Source organism: Poecilia reticulata, linkage group LG6 (genome assembly GCF_000633615.1).
Source record: "Poecilia reticulata strain Guanapo linkage group LG6, Guppy_female_1.0+MT, whole genome shotgun sequence".
NCBI classification, from domain to species: Eukaryota; Metazoa; Chordata; class Actinopteri; order Cyprinodontiformes; family Poeciliidae; genus Poecilia; species Poecilia reticulata.
Genome location: NC_024336.1, coordinates 11,987,434 through 12,002,590, shown reverse-complemented (window position 1 = coordinate 12,002,590; position 15,157 = coordinate 11,987,434). Strand labels below are relative to the sequence as shown.

The 15,157-nt window shown below is 40.8% G+C and overlaps 1 protein-coding gene across 1 annotated transcript; it reads left to right on the top strand.

Annotated features, from left to right (window-relative positions):
* Positions 1-234: 234 nt before the first annotated feature.
* Positions 235-12,673, top strand: snx1a (sorting nexin 1a). The gene is made up of 15 exons (XM_008411200.2): positions 235-376; positions 4,544-5,327; positions 5,426-5,565; positions 5,711-5,786; positions 5,870-5,913; positions 7,019-7,160; positions 7,464-7,542; positions 7,657-7,732; positions 7,891-8,004; positions 8,762-8,855; positions 8,942-9,147; positions 9,226-9,369; positions 9,524-9,604; positions 9,688-9,759; positions 10,805-12,673. The coding sequence occupies exons 1-15, from the start codon at positions 248-250 to the stop codon at positions 10,853-10,855; spliced, it is 2,232 nt and encodes a 743-aa protein (XP_008409422.1). The 5' UTR covers positions 235-247; the 3' UTR covers positions 10,856-12,673.
* The last annotated feature ends 2,484 nt before the right edge of the window (positions 12,674-15,157 follow it).

Below are 15,157 nucleotides of genomic sequence, written 5' to 3'. Positions count from 1 at the left end.
AAAGGCAGCGGGGGTTTACACGTCCTGAGCGCCGCGTCTCTGCTCCTCCTGCTCGGTGTAGCTAAGCGACAGACAGCGGGGTGAAGTAGAAGCACAGCCGGGGAGTGTGACGGTGCTGTGGCCTCGGTGTTAGCGGCTAACTCTCGGGCGACACGCAAACAAATAAGCGCTTCGTGGACGCAGAGGAGGTAGCGTTACCTCCACTTCGGGTTTAAAAAAAGGGAAAAAAGAGAGACAGCGAGCGAAGATGGCGACCAGCTCAGAGCGCAGTCCTCCTCCGTTCCCGGATTCCGAGGACCAAGATGCTCTGGACTCCGAGGAAGTCAGAGGCCGAGACAGCGACGAGGACGACGGGGAAGAACTTTTCTTGAGCGCGGTATGTTTCCTTGGAGCTGACGCTCGTTGCGATAAGGCTAGCTGATATCAACAGGGAGGTAACCAGGGGGAGCTAACGGGGAGGTTTTCAGGAGAAGTTTTAGTCGACGCTGACCAACATTTATCTACTCAGTCCTTCTGGAAACATTAAAGTTAACACGCATCACTCTCTGCTGATATTAAACTCGTAGCTGTCACGGTAATTTCATTTTTATGCTCGGTGCAGAAGCTCAGCCTTCAGACAGCTTGTAGTTGCATGAAGTTAAAAAGGGCTACTTCTTCCTAAAAGTTACATATCATCCGTGATTTGAACAGCGTGCTAACTCACGCTAAATTTCCTGTGTGGTTTGATATGTGGCTTTTTTAAGTTGAAGGTATTCACAGCTACTTCCACTATCCAAAGTGAACTTGGGAGTAAACTTGACTTTCGGGTGTGCGGTTTTACCCATGCGTGGGTGAAGTTAGCAGTCTGAACAGACTGTGCTTCTCTGTCTGATGTTTTTCAGAGACTTTTATTTGCATATTTGTAGATTAAATTCAGTGTGCAGGGTAGAATTGTAAAACTGGCTCACACTTCCTCCTGTCATGTGAGGACTATCGCGGTCACATGGTCAGAACCCGGATGTTTTCAGTCAAAGTTCAGAGGAGAAACTGGAAAGTTGCTGCCAGTGACTTTTTTCCCCTCTCTCTCTTTTTCCTTTCTCTCCCCTCCCAGAGTTTGACTCATCGTTGCAGGGAGGACATCAGTCAGCATTTTTGGATGTTTCAGTTAGCAGAAATCCTGTTTGTACACGGAGACAATCTATCCTAGGCAGGCATTAGATGGAAACATCCGTGTGGTTGAACGATTTAATCAGCGTTGCTTAAGAGGAGAATTATTTGCAACTACACCCAGTTTTCCAGGAGCACTGACGGCGGTTTCTTTCTTGTTTTTATTATTATTATTTTCTGTTAGCAGCTTCCCAAACTGTCTGACATTTCGCTAAAAACCGAACATCGACTGCACGTGTTTATAGTTTAATAAAAGTAGTGGGGGGACTCGATTAAAAGTTTTAATCGAGTTAATTGCAGAGTCTAATTAATCGCATTTTAATCAAAAACCTTGTATTGACAGAAATAAACTTTCAATTCAAAAACCCGTTTTGCTGCCTAATTACAGAATAAGTAAACACGTGAGCTCAACAACAAAAATATTTGTTTTTACAAGGTTTCTCCCACAAAACTTGCTAAGCCCGGTGGTTGGGGCGTTCATCCAGCGGCCCATTGTGTTTTTGAGTAAAAATATTTTTTAAAGTTGACAGAAAATGTGAAAATATCACTTGATAATTATGTTATTGGAAGATTAATATCTGAACACCAATTATAAAGTCAATTATAAATTAAAAACTTAAATCAATAAGTACCTCTGATCATTTATGGAGTATCTTTAGAAATGCGGACTTTATTTGCGTTGGGGACGTCTCTCCTTGTCCAACACTTCAGCATTGAGATGTTATTTTAGGCTAGAATGGCTTCACTGATAGGCTAACTCCTTTTAGCACAACTTGAACACTACAGTAGTCTTTTCCAAAGTCCCATAAGAGAGTTTTTGAAGCTGAAATTAATCTCCAGTGGGTCAAKAGAAGTGCATTTGTTGTCCATTGCTGGTTTTTGCGAATGTTGTTTGTACGTCAGATTTACTGGCATACCAGAAACGCGTGAATACAAAGGTTCTGCCCAGAACTTTTGTATATAAAATATTTTAAAAAGTTAACATTCACAAAGTTGCTCTGTAGTTTTGTGATAGTTTCTCAACCCAACCTCTTAATATCCATTAGGTTAAAAACTTAAAACAGAGTGGTTTAATGGTCTATTTTACTGTAGTCACAAACATTTGTATGTTTTATTGGGATGAGTCATTACATCATAGAACYAACTTTCACTGCGATTCCAGCTGCCTTTTTATGGTACGCCCCTACCAGCTTTACACAGACTGTGAAACCTTTTTGCWMATTTTTCTTTGCAAAGCATCTCAGGCTGAGAAGGGATAAATATCAGTTTACAAGCATTGCTACAGCTTCCAATGTAGATTTACTGTCTGAACTTTGACTGAAAAAATGTGTCATGCGATTGTGTTCAGACACTTTTATGCTGATGCTGCTAAATTAAATCCAGTAAAACCAACGGCCTTCAAAAGTCACCAAATTCATCATTGGAGTCCARCACATCCTCATTATGAACACGCCTGATCTGTAGAGACACAACAGTTCAGACATGAAGTTGTGGAGTAATTTAAAGCAGGATAGTTTATGAAATATTATCTCAACTTCAAATCTGAAGTGAAGCCTTTTAAGCTAGGTTTTCTCCTAGTTTTTTTGTTTTCTGTGAAAAGATTGAAATTGGGTCGTTCAGACTTCCAAGAAAAAATCAGGTATAGGCAAACAAAATCTGATTTGTGTCGCATTTGTCCACTCCAAGAACYTGGCTTTAGCGTAGCATTACTTCAACATAAATGTATGCAAGTAAAAGTAAAAGCATCCGTCCAAGAAATCTCTCACRYAAGACTAAAACGGTATTTGGTTAAAAAGAGAAGTGTACTGAAGATAATGTGAAAATAACACCTGATTTAACATTTAAATCTGATGTAACCAGACRGGCAAAAATTTAAAGTTATGTAATCAACTTCTTAAAATACAGTCCTAGGTCATTTTTTGCCAAAAGTGAGATTTGACTTGGGCCAAATTTCACTTGCGATGTGTGAATGTAGCTATTTTAAAGTAAAAAAAATAAATAACTTCTAAAAATCTAAATCTGATTTTTTTTTTTTTTCCCAGCATAAAACATACGAAACCATTACTTCCAGTAGGTAACGTATATGTGTGAGAACAGGGTAAAGTAGACCCAGTAACAATATCTACTGTTTACTGTAGCTTCACTTGGCCTCCAAATGCTTCAGCAAATGGAAAGTAATATTAGAGCAACACACCTTGTGCRAAAACAAGACGTTCATATAAACTGTGTGTGTGTGTCATTTTTGCTGAAATGAAGCTCATTCTTTTGTCAGTGAAGTTACTCACAGTATTGAAAGAAGCCAGAGCTTTAAGTYAAGGGACTCCATTTGCAGGTTATGTAGATTTAGTGTCCCAGTAATGATGAAAATGTGCATATTGCACTTTAAAAGCTGAAAGTTCAATGCATAATTTTTCCTTTCCACAATTATGCTCCACTTTGTGCTGTTCTGTCACATTAAAAATACATACTTATGCAGTGAATAAATGATTAAAGCATGAAGGGTGGAATGTGCTGAATATTGCTTTTTTTCATTCTAAATTGATTTTTAGAGTAAATTATGAAGAAATTATGATAATGATAATGCCTWGGACTGGGTCATATGGCTTTAAAAAATCATATTTTTTCAGACTAGATTTGATTTCTGATTAAATTTTTTTTCTTGTTCTCTTAAAATAAATTGCAAATGATGGCAAATATTTTCAAAAAGTGGCTTTTATTTCAATCATCTCTTCTGGGAGTTGTACAACCCAGCATCAAGGCTACGAGAAATTTTGTTCATATTAGCAAAATAAAGAGACAATTTTACCAGAAGTCTTAAAATTACCACACAAAAAAGGTCATTTTTAATGGAAAAAAAAGATTTGATAATCATGAGGATGTGATGTGACCAGCACAGTCMGTTTTTCTTCGTAATTGAAACAATCGTGAATATTGTGTCCAAGTCCTGCTACTGATGATAATTTGTTGCTGATGTGTGGAAAGATTGTGTTGTATCTTTCCACTCAGCTGATGTAGCCGTAGTGTTGCGGCTACATCAGTGTTAGCCATAAAACTGATCTATACCATCACAGCATGCTCGGGATATATTTTTTTAAATGTCTTTTTTTATTATCTTTTTGTGCAGGAGTTCAGGTAGTATTATAACTCTGTTGTCATAACTAAATAATAAAAAATCAACCATCTTAATGCTTCACAGTAGAGTTGATCTGGATTCAACATCCAAATAAATAGAAGCCGTAAAACACACACTTAAAACAAGATGGCGGCCCTCGTCATGCCGGCGTCACTCTGACGTATGGAAATTCAACGACTGGTGGAAAAAAAAATCCAGACTTTCCAAAACTGATGACTTTATAAACTTGATTAATGGATAACAATGCCTCTCCTTTGTCTCCAGACCAATACGCCCATGGCCAAAAAGGAGAGCCCATCAGCACCTGCYGGWCCRCTCGTTGACCTCCTGAGTGACCCTTTGATTGAGCCCCTCAGCAGCTCGACGAACAAACCCTCCTCTGAGCTTTTCGAGAACCTGACAAACGACACAGCCGTCACAGCGGGGAAGCCTTCGGACAAGGCCCCGGATGAGTTTGTTGACATTCTGGGAAGTGAAGCTGCAGCACAAAGAGAGGAAGTGGATGTTACAGTGGAAGCAGCGGCGGCGGATAAGGGTGAAACAAGCCGTGGCGCAACAGATTTACTCGCCGATGAAAAATCAAGAAGTGCCGCTGAACAGGAAGCGACTTCTGCCGCTCCAGTCATGGACCTCGGCGGCTCGCAGCAGCCACYTGCCAGTGCAAAGGTCACCGACCCTCTGGAAGACCTCCTGAGCGATCCGTCGGCCACTGCCGCCTCCAACGCCCACAAACCCGGCGGCGCTGTGGTCGACCTCTTCGATGACGAGGGAAGCGACATTTTCACCGGAGCTCCATCTAGCAAACCCACCAAGCAGCCTCAGAAGAGCCTCTTTGGCGAAGCGGACGAGGACCTGTTCGGTGAGCCGCTGGGCGCCGTCTCAAAGAAAGCCGCCGGTAAGGAGCAGAAGGAGAAATCCGCCCCGGCTTCAGCGGGAGAACATGCTCACATCTTCACTGAGGAGGCGGTTGGCACGGTGCCAAAYGCCAGACCGTTTAGCTCCAAAACCAACGGAATACCTCCCGAAGAGGACTCTGATATATTTTCAGGTGGGCAGACTGTTAATTTTTTTTATTTTTCCCGGTAAATGCGTAGAGCTCAAACTTCAGCCTCTTTTTTTCGTCTGCTTTCTCTCTTCGTCTGACAGAAGCAACAGTGGAGCTTTCCCTGGACAGTCCGAGGAGCGAGAGAAGGAAAGAGGCGACGACCAAACCGCCTGCTTCTGCCTCCACCTCCGTCTCAGCCGCTACCAGCCTCGCCAAGCCACAGTCGGCCGCCGTGGAAGAGGTACACAAACCTTTATTTACTTACATAAAGTCCTACAAATCTTCCAAATGGACGACAAATCMATTTGGACTCTCTTCTTGGCTCCTCCTGTTGGAGGAAGAAGCAGCTGGGACAAGGTTTCACTCTTGTCTATAATTTGTTTCAGCTGGAAGAAGAGGAGGAAGAGGAACTTGAAGATAAGTTTGACATCTATGTCTCTGTTAAAGACCCTGAGAAAATAGGTGAGGAGCATTTGTTTCTTTCAACAAAGCTTGACAAATCCTCTGATTTAGCAGACAGTTTGATTTTTCTTGTTTTCTTCTAGGGGACGGCATGAACGCCTACATGGCTTATAAAGTATCAACACAGGTATGAAATGAGCTGTGGTGGACACCACTAGCTAACAAGCTAGCTGCRCTAACCCTAAAGCGATAATCATTAGTATTAGTTCTGCTAATGCTAAAGCGCTACAGCAATATGGTATTTATCCATCCATCCATTTTCTTTACACCCTTGTCCCTTAGTGGGGTTGAGAGGGCTGCTGGTGCCTCTCCAGCTCACGTTCCGGGCGAGAGGCGGGGTTCACCCTGGACAGGTCGCCAGTCTGTCGCAGGGCAACACAGAGACACACAGGACAAACAACCATGCACACACACACTCACACTCACACCTAGGGGCAATTTGGAGAGGCCAATTAACCTGACAGTCGTGTTTTTGGACTGTGGGAGGAAACGGGAGTACCTGGAGAAAACCCACGCATTCATAGAGAGAACATGCAAACTCCATGCACAAAGACCGGGGCCAGGAATCAAATTTAGTGAAAGCTAAACCACGTTGTCAATGAGACAATATATTACGTTGCCCTCTTCTGGTTCAAATTTGTTATTGCACATCCATCTCAACAGTTAGAAAGTGATGCATACAGTTGTTGAGCTTTGCTAACTCTTGTTAATTTTGCCTAATTCACCACAGCAGGGTTTTGGTCAGAAAGCACATCAGGAGATTTTATACTGTTTAACTGTTGCATTCTGGATAGAGATTAAACATTTTGTGAGAGGAAACGGCTTCTGCATAGACAGTGCTCACCCACTTCAAAATAAGAGAGTGAATATAAACATATAACTACTTGAACAATTCTTAAGAGTCGATAATTAATGTTGAACTTTATTCAGCTGAAACTTAAGTAAATTAGTGCTTTAGAAATTATGTGGAAAAATTCATTTGGGGTAAGATGAGTRCTCTAAATGTTTTCAAAGTTGGCTAAAATGCTAACTCAAAACATTAGCTCTGCCGATTAGCGCAAGTGTGGTCGTCAGTGAAAACATGAACCAAAAGCCTGKGGATTTGACATTAAATTTTCTTTTTAAATCTAAGGAGATTATGATAGTACAATAGAGGAAAACCCTTGAAAAACTGTTATAGAAACACAGATTTCTACATTGATGTATTTTTTGTTTTGTTTTTCTTTCTCCAGACCTCTCTGCCGATGTTCCGCAGCAAAACGTTTACTGTGAGGCGACGCTTCAGCGACTTCCTTGGCCTCTACGAGAAGCTCTCCGAAAAACACGGGCCGAATGGATTGATCGTTCCTCCGCCGCCAGAAAAAAACCTCCTAGGTAGCGTTAACTTTATCGATATTGATCTGTGTTCAGATCTACGGTTCAGAGATGATTTGATTGGCATTTGATGCGACTGACCAGCAGCGTAGTGCGTACTTGTGAAGTGAGCACAAATCGATACGATCACAATTTTACAAAAACACCAATTACAATGAAAATGGGATCCGTTTTTGCATTCAGTTGCAAATGTGTAGAATGGATTAAAAATGTTCTGGTTTTCAGCTGGGTTTGGTCACACCGACATGTCGTGGCTGTAACAGTGGGACGGATGTAGGTGTGAATACTTGTTTTCTGGTGCAGGAATGACAAAGATGAAGGTGGGAAAGGAAGATTCGTCATCAGCAGACTTTCTTGAGAGGAGAAGAGGAGCTTTGGAAAGGTATGACGGTCTGACTGCATGGACGGATGATAATATTTAATATTTTATCAGGAGTTTTTATTTTTATTCTTTTTGAATTTGCAAAGCAGAAAGTTGAGTTTTCTGTTTCCACAGGTATCTCCAGAGAGTAGTAACTCACCCAATGCTGCTGCAGGATCCTGATGTCAGAGAGTTTCTGGAGAAAGAGGAAGTAAGCAGCATCTTTAGGTTTTTTTTTCCAGTCTGGTTCTTCTTTTTTTTTGGTTAATATTGAAAGATCAGGACAGAGATTTGTTTTCCTCCCTTTTAGCTCAGAATATTCTCTTTATCCGTCTCGGGTTTTGATAAAGTTATGACTTGTTTTCTCAGCTGCCCAGAGCCGTCAGCACCCAGGCGCTGAGCGGCGCCGGCTTCCTTAAGATGCTCACCAAGGCAACAGACGCCGTCAGTAAAATGACCATCAAGATGAACGAGTCGGATGTGGTGAGTTCGAGTCGCAAACGTTCACTTCTGATTCGGACCCGTTTTGTTTTCCTCTCCTTCTTTAATGCTGTAGAGTGAGCAAATCCCATCAGGTTCACTTTAAGGTACAAACTGAGGAGTCATGAACAAAATGAAGAGCCAACAGTTGTTAAATAGTTTGATATTCATGTTTTAAACTCAAATGCTTTAGCAGGTAAAGATAAAACTTTTTATTTTTTCTTCTCAATATTTGAACATGATGCGCTCTAAAGACAGGACGCGTTTTCTTTGCCAACCTGAAAACTGCTTCCTACTAGCCAATACTAATCTTCAGCTACGGCCAATAAGCTGTTTTTAAAGGTGAGAGTGTGTATCTATCAAACACCACATGGTGACATTTATGTTTCGGGAATGGAAACGAGATGGAAATGAACATCAGACGTTAATATTGGCCTGGTTTCACTTACTGGACTGATACCGATATTTTTAAAGTGATACCGATGTTTATGCTGACATATTGAGTTATAAGATCTTATATAAAAGTTTATGATCAAGAATAATGAGTCTTTAGTCAGAGGATTCTTCAGGTTTGCTGTAATACAGACTGCTACAGGAGATCCTTCCTGCTTACAACCATCCCTACCTACAGTAACTCTTTGAAGAATCCTGAATTAATGTGATTCACAGCAACATTTAAAATCCCTTAGGGATCAATAAAGTATTTTTTAATTGGGAAAAGTGTTAAAACCCTTTGGTGTATGTATTTTTTTCCCTGCAGTGGTTTGAGGAGAAGCTGCAGGAGGTTGAGTCTGCAGATCAGCAGTTCAGGAAGCTCCACGCTCTGGTTGAGTCGCTCGTTGTTCACAGAAAAGGTAAAGTTTTATTTTGTTGTTGTTTTTCAAGTCTCTCTGATTCCAGAGCGTAACCGTAACTCGGTCGTGTGGTTTCCCGCCTCCAGAGCTGTCCCTGAACACGGCGAGCTTCGCCAAGAGCGCGGCCATGCTGGGTAGCGCCGAGGACAACACGGCGCTGTCCCGCGCTCTGTCACAGCTGGCCGAGGTGGAGGACAAGATGGAGCAGCTCCACCAGGACCAGGCTGCCAACGACACCTTCAGCTTCGCCGAGATGATCGCGGACTTCATCCGCCTGCTGGGAGCGGTCAGGGTACGCCAGGAAACCCGTCACGGTACGAAACGCTGCTGAGAGGTGACTGTGACTCTGACGGCATCTGCCGCCTCGCAGGGCACGTTCGACCAGAGGATGAAGGCGTGGCAGCGCTGGCAGGATGCGCAGGCCATGCTGCAGAAGAAGAGGGAGATGGAGGCCAAGCTGCTGTGGGCCAACAAGCCGGACAAGCTGCAGCTGGCCAAGGAGGAGATCGCCGAGGTAACGCCCACTGGACCCCAACACTAAAAAATGTTCCAGAAATTAAATCTAATTAAGATGGATTTGTCACCCAGCCCTACATCCTGTTGTTATCCTTTTGGATTTGTTGAGTATTGCTGTGTATCAGACTCCATTCGTCGTCGTTTTTCCTCAGTGGGAGGCCAAAGTGACTCAGTACGAGAGAGACTTTGAGAGAGTTTCTGCAACTGTGCGCAAGGAAGTTGTCCGCTTCGAGGTCTGACTCGTCTCTTTCCAAACTCTCCGACTCGATCAGTTAAACACGAATAATCTTTTTTTTTTTTTTTTAATCACTAACAGAAAGAAAAGACCAAGAATTTCAAGAGACAGATAATCGTGTACCTGGAATCCCTGCTTCAGTCCCAGCAGCAGGTGAGTCTGTCGCTCATCACCGCCATGATTTCTGAATTCAGTTTGGACTCAAGAATTAATTTAATTAAGAATAGTTTAAATGCATAATTTTTTTTTCTTCTAATGAAAAAAAGGGGGCAAAATTACACCTATAGCTTAAAATGCATTTGTAAACTACTGCTAATATTTGTCCTTTCAACCTAAACTACTCCATTTTTGTAGCCAATTTGAACACACTTCCAATTTGGATCTTTCATAGTGAGAAGAGAAAATGACAATAAATTCACACCAGTTTATACGTTTAAAGGCTTAGTAAAGCATCTCAAATTAAGGCCTTAAAATGTCTTTAAAAAGTTATGTCTTTATTGCAGACACTTAGGAAGGCCCGTTTAAAAATAAGTTTGCTTTAAATTACCTAAACACGTCTTAAATCTACTTGTGGCAGGACTATTTATTGATGTCTTTTTTTGTGACGGGTCTTCCGTCAGGCAAAAGTTTGAGTTGTTTCCAGATATCTTTAGGCTACCGCTAACTAGCTGCTATTAGCTAACTATTAGCCAGCTTGCTTTTTTGGCGTCTATCATGGGTCCAATTTATCGCCTGTTAGTTGGACAACATTAATTTTCACCACCAGCTTACTTCTGTTGCTAACAGAAGCTGTTAGCTTACTTCTTACTACACGCCTACATGATTCTAGGTGTGTACTGTGGAAAATAAAATGAAATTTTGAGCTTGGCACTAATCACCTTTAAGGTTGTAAGAAGCCATTTCTTAAAGCCACAAGCAGACGACAGAAGTTTCTGCTTTGCTTGATTGTCGTACAGCCGGATCTCCCAACTAGTCCCTATATTTATAGTTATTTGGTCTGAAATTTCATTCAAGGTGGCCTTAAAAAGTCTTAAATTTGACTTGTTGAAACCTGCAGGTGCCCTGACACAATCATCATATCAACATGGGGAAATAATTATTAAAATCCCAAAAATGGTTTATGAATGGGCGTATGACTGACTCTAATGGTTTGCACCATTAAAACGCACCTACTGATGCGTGTGTTTGTTTTTTCCAGCTGATCAAGTACTGGGAGGCGTTCCTGCCCGAAGCGAAAGCCATCGCCTAACGGCCGGCCCTCTGACCGACAAACAGGCTGCCTTCTTTATACACTTTACCTCCTTTTGCCTTTAAAGCAAGAAAACAAATGTGTGTTGAAAAGGGAGATACAATCAACATGTTTTTTTTTTTTTTTAATACAATCATCCTTAACATAGTTCTGTATTCTATTGTATTAATAACTGTATATTTTCATTTATCCTTCCACTATTTTCTTACTAGAGCAAAGAGTATAAAGAGGAAAAGTTTAGCCCGGTGATTTGTCAGTAGCGCCCTCTGCGGGTGATGAGGAGCTCCTTCCAGTCTGAACCTGAAGGTGGCAAAGAGTCTCACTCTGCTTCTCGCTTGTAATAATGACTCAAAGAAAAAAAGAAAAAAAAGGGATTAAATAACTTTTCTGAGCACTTCTAGCCGCTGGATTAACTTCCTCGAGTTCTAGCCAGTTTATTTTTCTTCACAGGTTGAAGTAGTGGGGAGGGGAATGAAATGGGTTACACGTCATGTTTGTAGGTTCGATGTTTTCCGGTGGGATTTAAGTCATGCAAAACCATGTGTCTGTGCCTTTTTACTTGGAAATGATGCTAGTTTGAGAGAATTTTGTACACGGATGTGAGCCGAGCAGAGGCTTTGCTGCACTTAGTTAAAAAAAGAGAGAGACTGTCCTGATGTGTTTTCCTGAATGGAAACTTGCAGAGTACATGTGGAACAGGTGAGCTTGTCTGGGCCTGTTTCTCACGTCAGAGTTCATGATCGACTCTTTTACCAAACAGCCAGTCAGATGTGTCAACTAAATGCTGCCAGGACTTTTTTTTTATTTATTTTTTATCTTGAGTTTTTTGGGGGGTTTTCTGCTGATGGTGAAACATCTTGACTTGGTTCTGCTTCTTGCTCGTTCTTTCACACCAAATGGGCCGCTCCCACCTGTCACTGTCATCAAACTGTAGTTTCTCTGATGGAAACATGATCAAGTTGCATCTAAAGTTAGTTTTTTTTCCCACACACACACACATTTTTTACTTTAAATTCAGTCATGTGCTGCTTCAGGTTAAATTAACACTTGGTCATATTAGCAGAAGTAATTTTTCCAGAAGTTTGAGTCGCGTCTGTTTGCATCATCAGAGCATTGATGGAAAGTTTGTTTTTTTTTTCTGTCTTTTTGTGGCAAACTCATAGAAAAGCAGGGCTTGAACCAAAGAAGAATGTTGAGTATTTTTTCTGAATGAATCACGAGTTATTTAGCATTACCGTGGAAAAAGAACAGGCGATCAATATGGGTAAATTATTCAACAAGAATGAAGGAGTGAAAAATCAAGAATGTCTTAAAGCGTACATCTGAAGCATTACCTGGACCGTGTCACTGCCGTACTGAGGCAAATCTTCCACTTGGTTCCTGCTCTAACGTCTCGGTTCTTCACAGGAAAAACTAAACTTCACCGTTTTCGCATGGAAGATCCTGAGATTTCTTTGATTTATTTTTTTCTTCTTCTTTAGACCCATAACAGTTTTTTTTGTTTGTTTTGGGTTTTTTTTTTTAAACATGTTTTCTACAAAACATTACTAAAATTGCCTGTATGGCCTCTGTCACTATTGTAATGTTGGGACATGCACTGTGTCATAGATTCCTTAAGAAAAACAAATCAATAAAAGTTGCACTGTTTACTCTTGAAGATTTCATAAAGAGGCTTGCTGTTTTGACTGTTTATCCCCCCTCTCCCCGTTGTTGTTTTGCATAAACCAGTTTTTACTTTAATGTTAAAGGATATTTTTGGTATTTTCTGTCAAAAGCTACATTTTCAGTTTGTCAAAGCAATAAAAGGAGTTAAAACTTTTTAGAGGTACTGTACATCTTAAAAATGAAATGCCAGCTATGAATGGAAAGTATTCTGAACATCTGTTCTGATGCAGAGCACTAAAAAAAAAAAAGATTTGAATTAAAAAGAAAAAAGTTAGGACGCTAAGCACACGTCTCTGAGGAAGCCCAGGTGTTAAATTGTTCAGGCTCAAATAATCTTGATGCATAGAGCTACTAGTTATTGTGTTAGAGAGGCAGAACATGTATAGTTAATCCCTGTAATCTGAAAGGGGAAAAAGGTTAGCATAGCATTTTAATCTTGCATAACTTTAGTGCTATAAGGCTACAAAAACACTGCCAGGACATTTTATTTCATGACAGAATCAACTGAAAGCAATAAAAATGCTTTTACATGTGTAAAAGCATTTTCATGAACAAGAAATKTATTTTTAAACAATGCTAAAAAAATCCCTCTGTGCTGAAAAAGACGGTTTTTGGCGGTTCTAAGAACCGCTGCTGTGTCATGTCTACGTCGTGACGCAGAAGCCTTCAATTTTACYGACATCTTTGGGTTAAAGTTGGTTGCAGTTTTATAATCTCACTAAAAGTTTGTTGCAGCTCACCTCATGTTTGTTCTCCTTATATGGTCATTTTGGATCCTCATCCAGTGTTGTCTGCCTTCAGGTATCTGCTGACTGTAGATTCCGTATTTGCAATTTTGTATCGTGATTTTATGTCGTTTCTTGACGTAGGAACTACAGCCCACATCTGAGTTTTTAATTTTAGGTTTCATTTCAGCCATGCCCCAGGATAGGTCGAGTGAACCCGCGTCACCTGCGCGCGGTCCCTCAAGGGTAAAGAGCGGTACAGTGGAGCACACGCTTCATACGCCGTCCACTAGGGGGCATACTGACACCGCGTGCGCTTTTAGGGTTTTATTTATTCCGTGGTTTTAGGAGGGCTATTATTATGACTAATAATTAGCTTTCTTTTTTAATGTAATCCTTACCATTTTCGAGCGTATGAAACGTGCCGCAATTTTTATATTCCAGGGAAACAGGAAGTCATGAATTACTCACCCGAGGACCTAGCCTCCTAAAACTGACTGCTGGTTATTATACCCTGAAGTTGTTTTTTGTTTGCGCTACTTTTTGAATGAATTATTAAAATCTAAGTCTTTTTAATAGGGGTGCTGTTAAATATTCAGATTTTCTTATGAAGAGCTAATAATTGGTAAACACCAAATACAGATGAAACCAGATATTCACAAACACTATAAAAATAAACTTTTAAAAATCCCACTGACAAATCAGAATAAAAATTTCCCCACTTTATGTTTTTGAAGACGTTTGAATCAAAAAAACTGGGACATTTACATACCAATACTACTTATGCCTTTAAGCAATTTTGGGAAACTCGGATGATGTCAATATGGTGTCCAAGTTCTGTTTACAAGAGATGAATGCTTTGCCACAAAATGTGTGCATCAACCCTGAAACAAAAAGTCTTGAGAGTGAGACGAGTCCTGAGCATTCGTTTGCAAATGCAAACGAACAGAGCGGAAATGTGTGTAAATATTTTAATTTAAAAATAGAAATAAAATAACTTATTATTTTGACATTTATCAAATAGAAATACTTTCAGTCATTCTAATTGATGTAAAAAGAGGAAAACGGTTGCATGCCAAATAAATGCTCAATTAAAAGGTCATAAAGAGACTCCAAACCAGGGGGGAAGCACTGCTCAGAGACAAGTAAGCGTGTCATCTTTGCCATTTATTAAAAATTATTTACATAAAGACGTGCTGAGAGGCGGTTCACTGCCCCTCGCCCCCGGAACATTTCATCCTGCGATTTAAGCAACCCGCTCGGAACCAGGCGGCAAACCGAAAACAGACGATGAGCTACACTTCCCGTTATACTTAACGGGGAGATAAATGCGTTTAAAATGTCTTCACGAGGCACCAAAACAACAACAAAGAAAACATAAATCATTCTGGCAGCTGGTGATGAAAAGAAAGCATGTCCAAGTTTCAGACTGCTCATGAAATCACACGATGACGCACCACTGTGGAAATAATCAGCAACACAAACGGCGGCATTAACTGTGACGTGCCGGTCCAGAGCGTCACGCAACATTTGGCGGGTTTTTATCTCAAACACCTTTAAATCCTTAAATCAGTGCTGAAAAAATGTTTTTCCATTAAAAAACCCCCCTTTGACAAAGAAGTTAAAGTGATGTTTACCGAATGAGGTCATTCTACGTCACGAAGGACGCAGAAAGGAGACAAAAAGCTGTAATTACACCCGGAGCCAAATCAGTCATTATGGCGAGGAAAATGTTCTTAAAGCAAGACTTTTAATGAATAGTGTGGGATTTGGGAGATTTGATGATGATTGGGAATTTTTGGTGAGACTGGTAGCTGTGGCGGCGGAGTGAGCAGATCAGATCAGCTAGCTCCTGATCAGGTTTATGGACATGGACGTCAGGATGATCTTTTATTAATTCATTTCTACCATT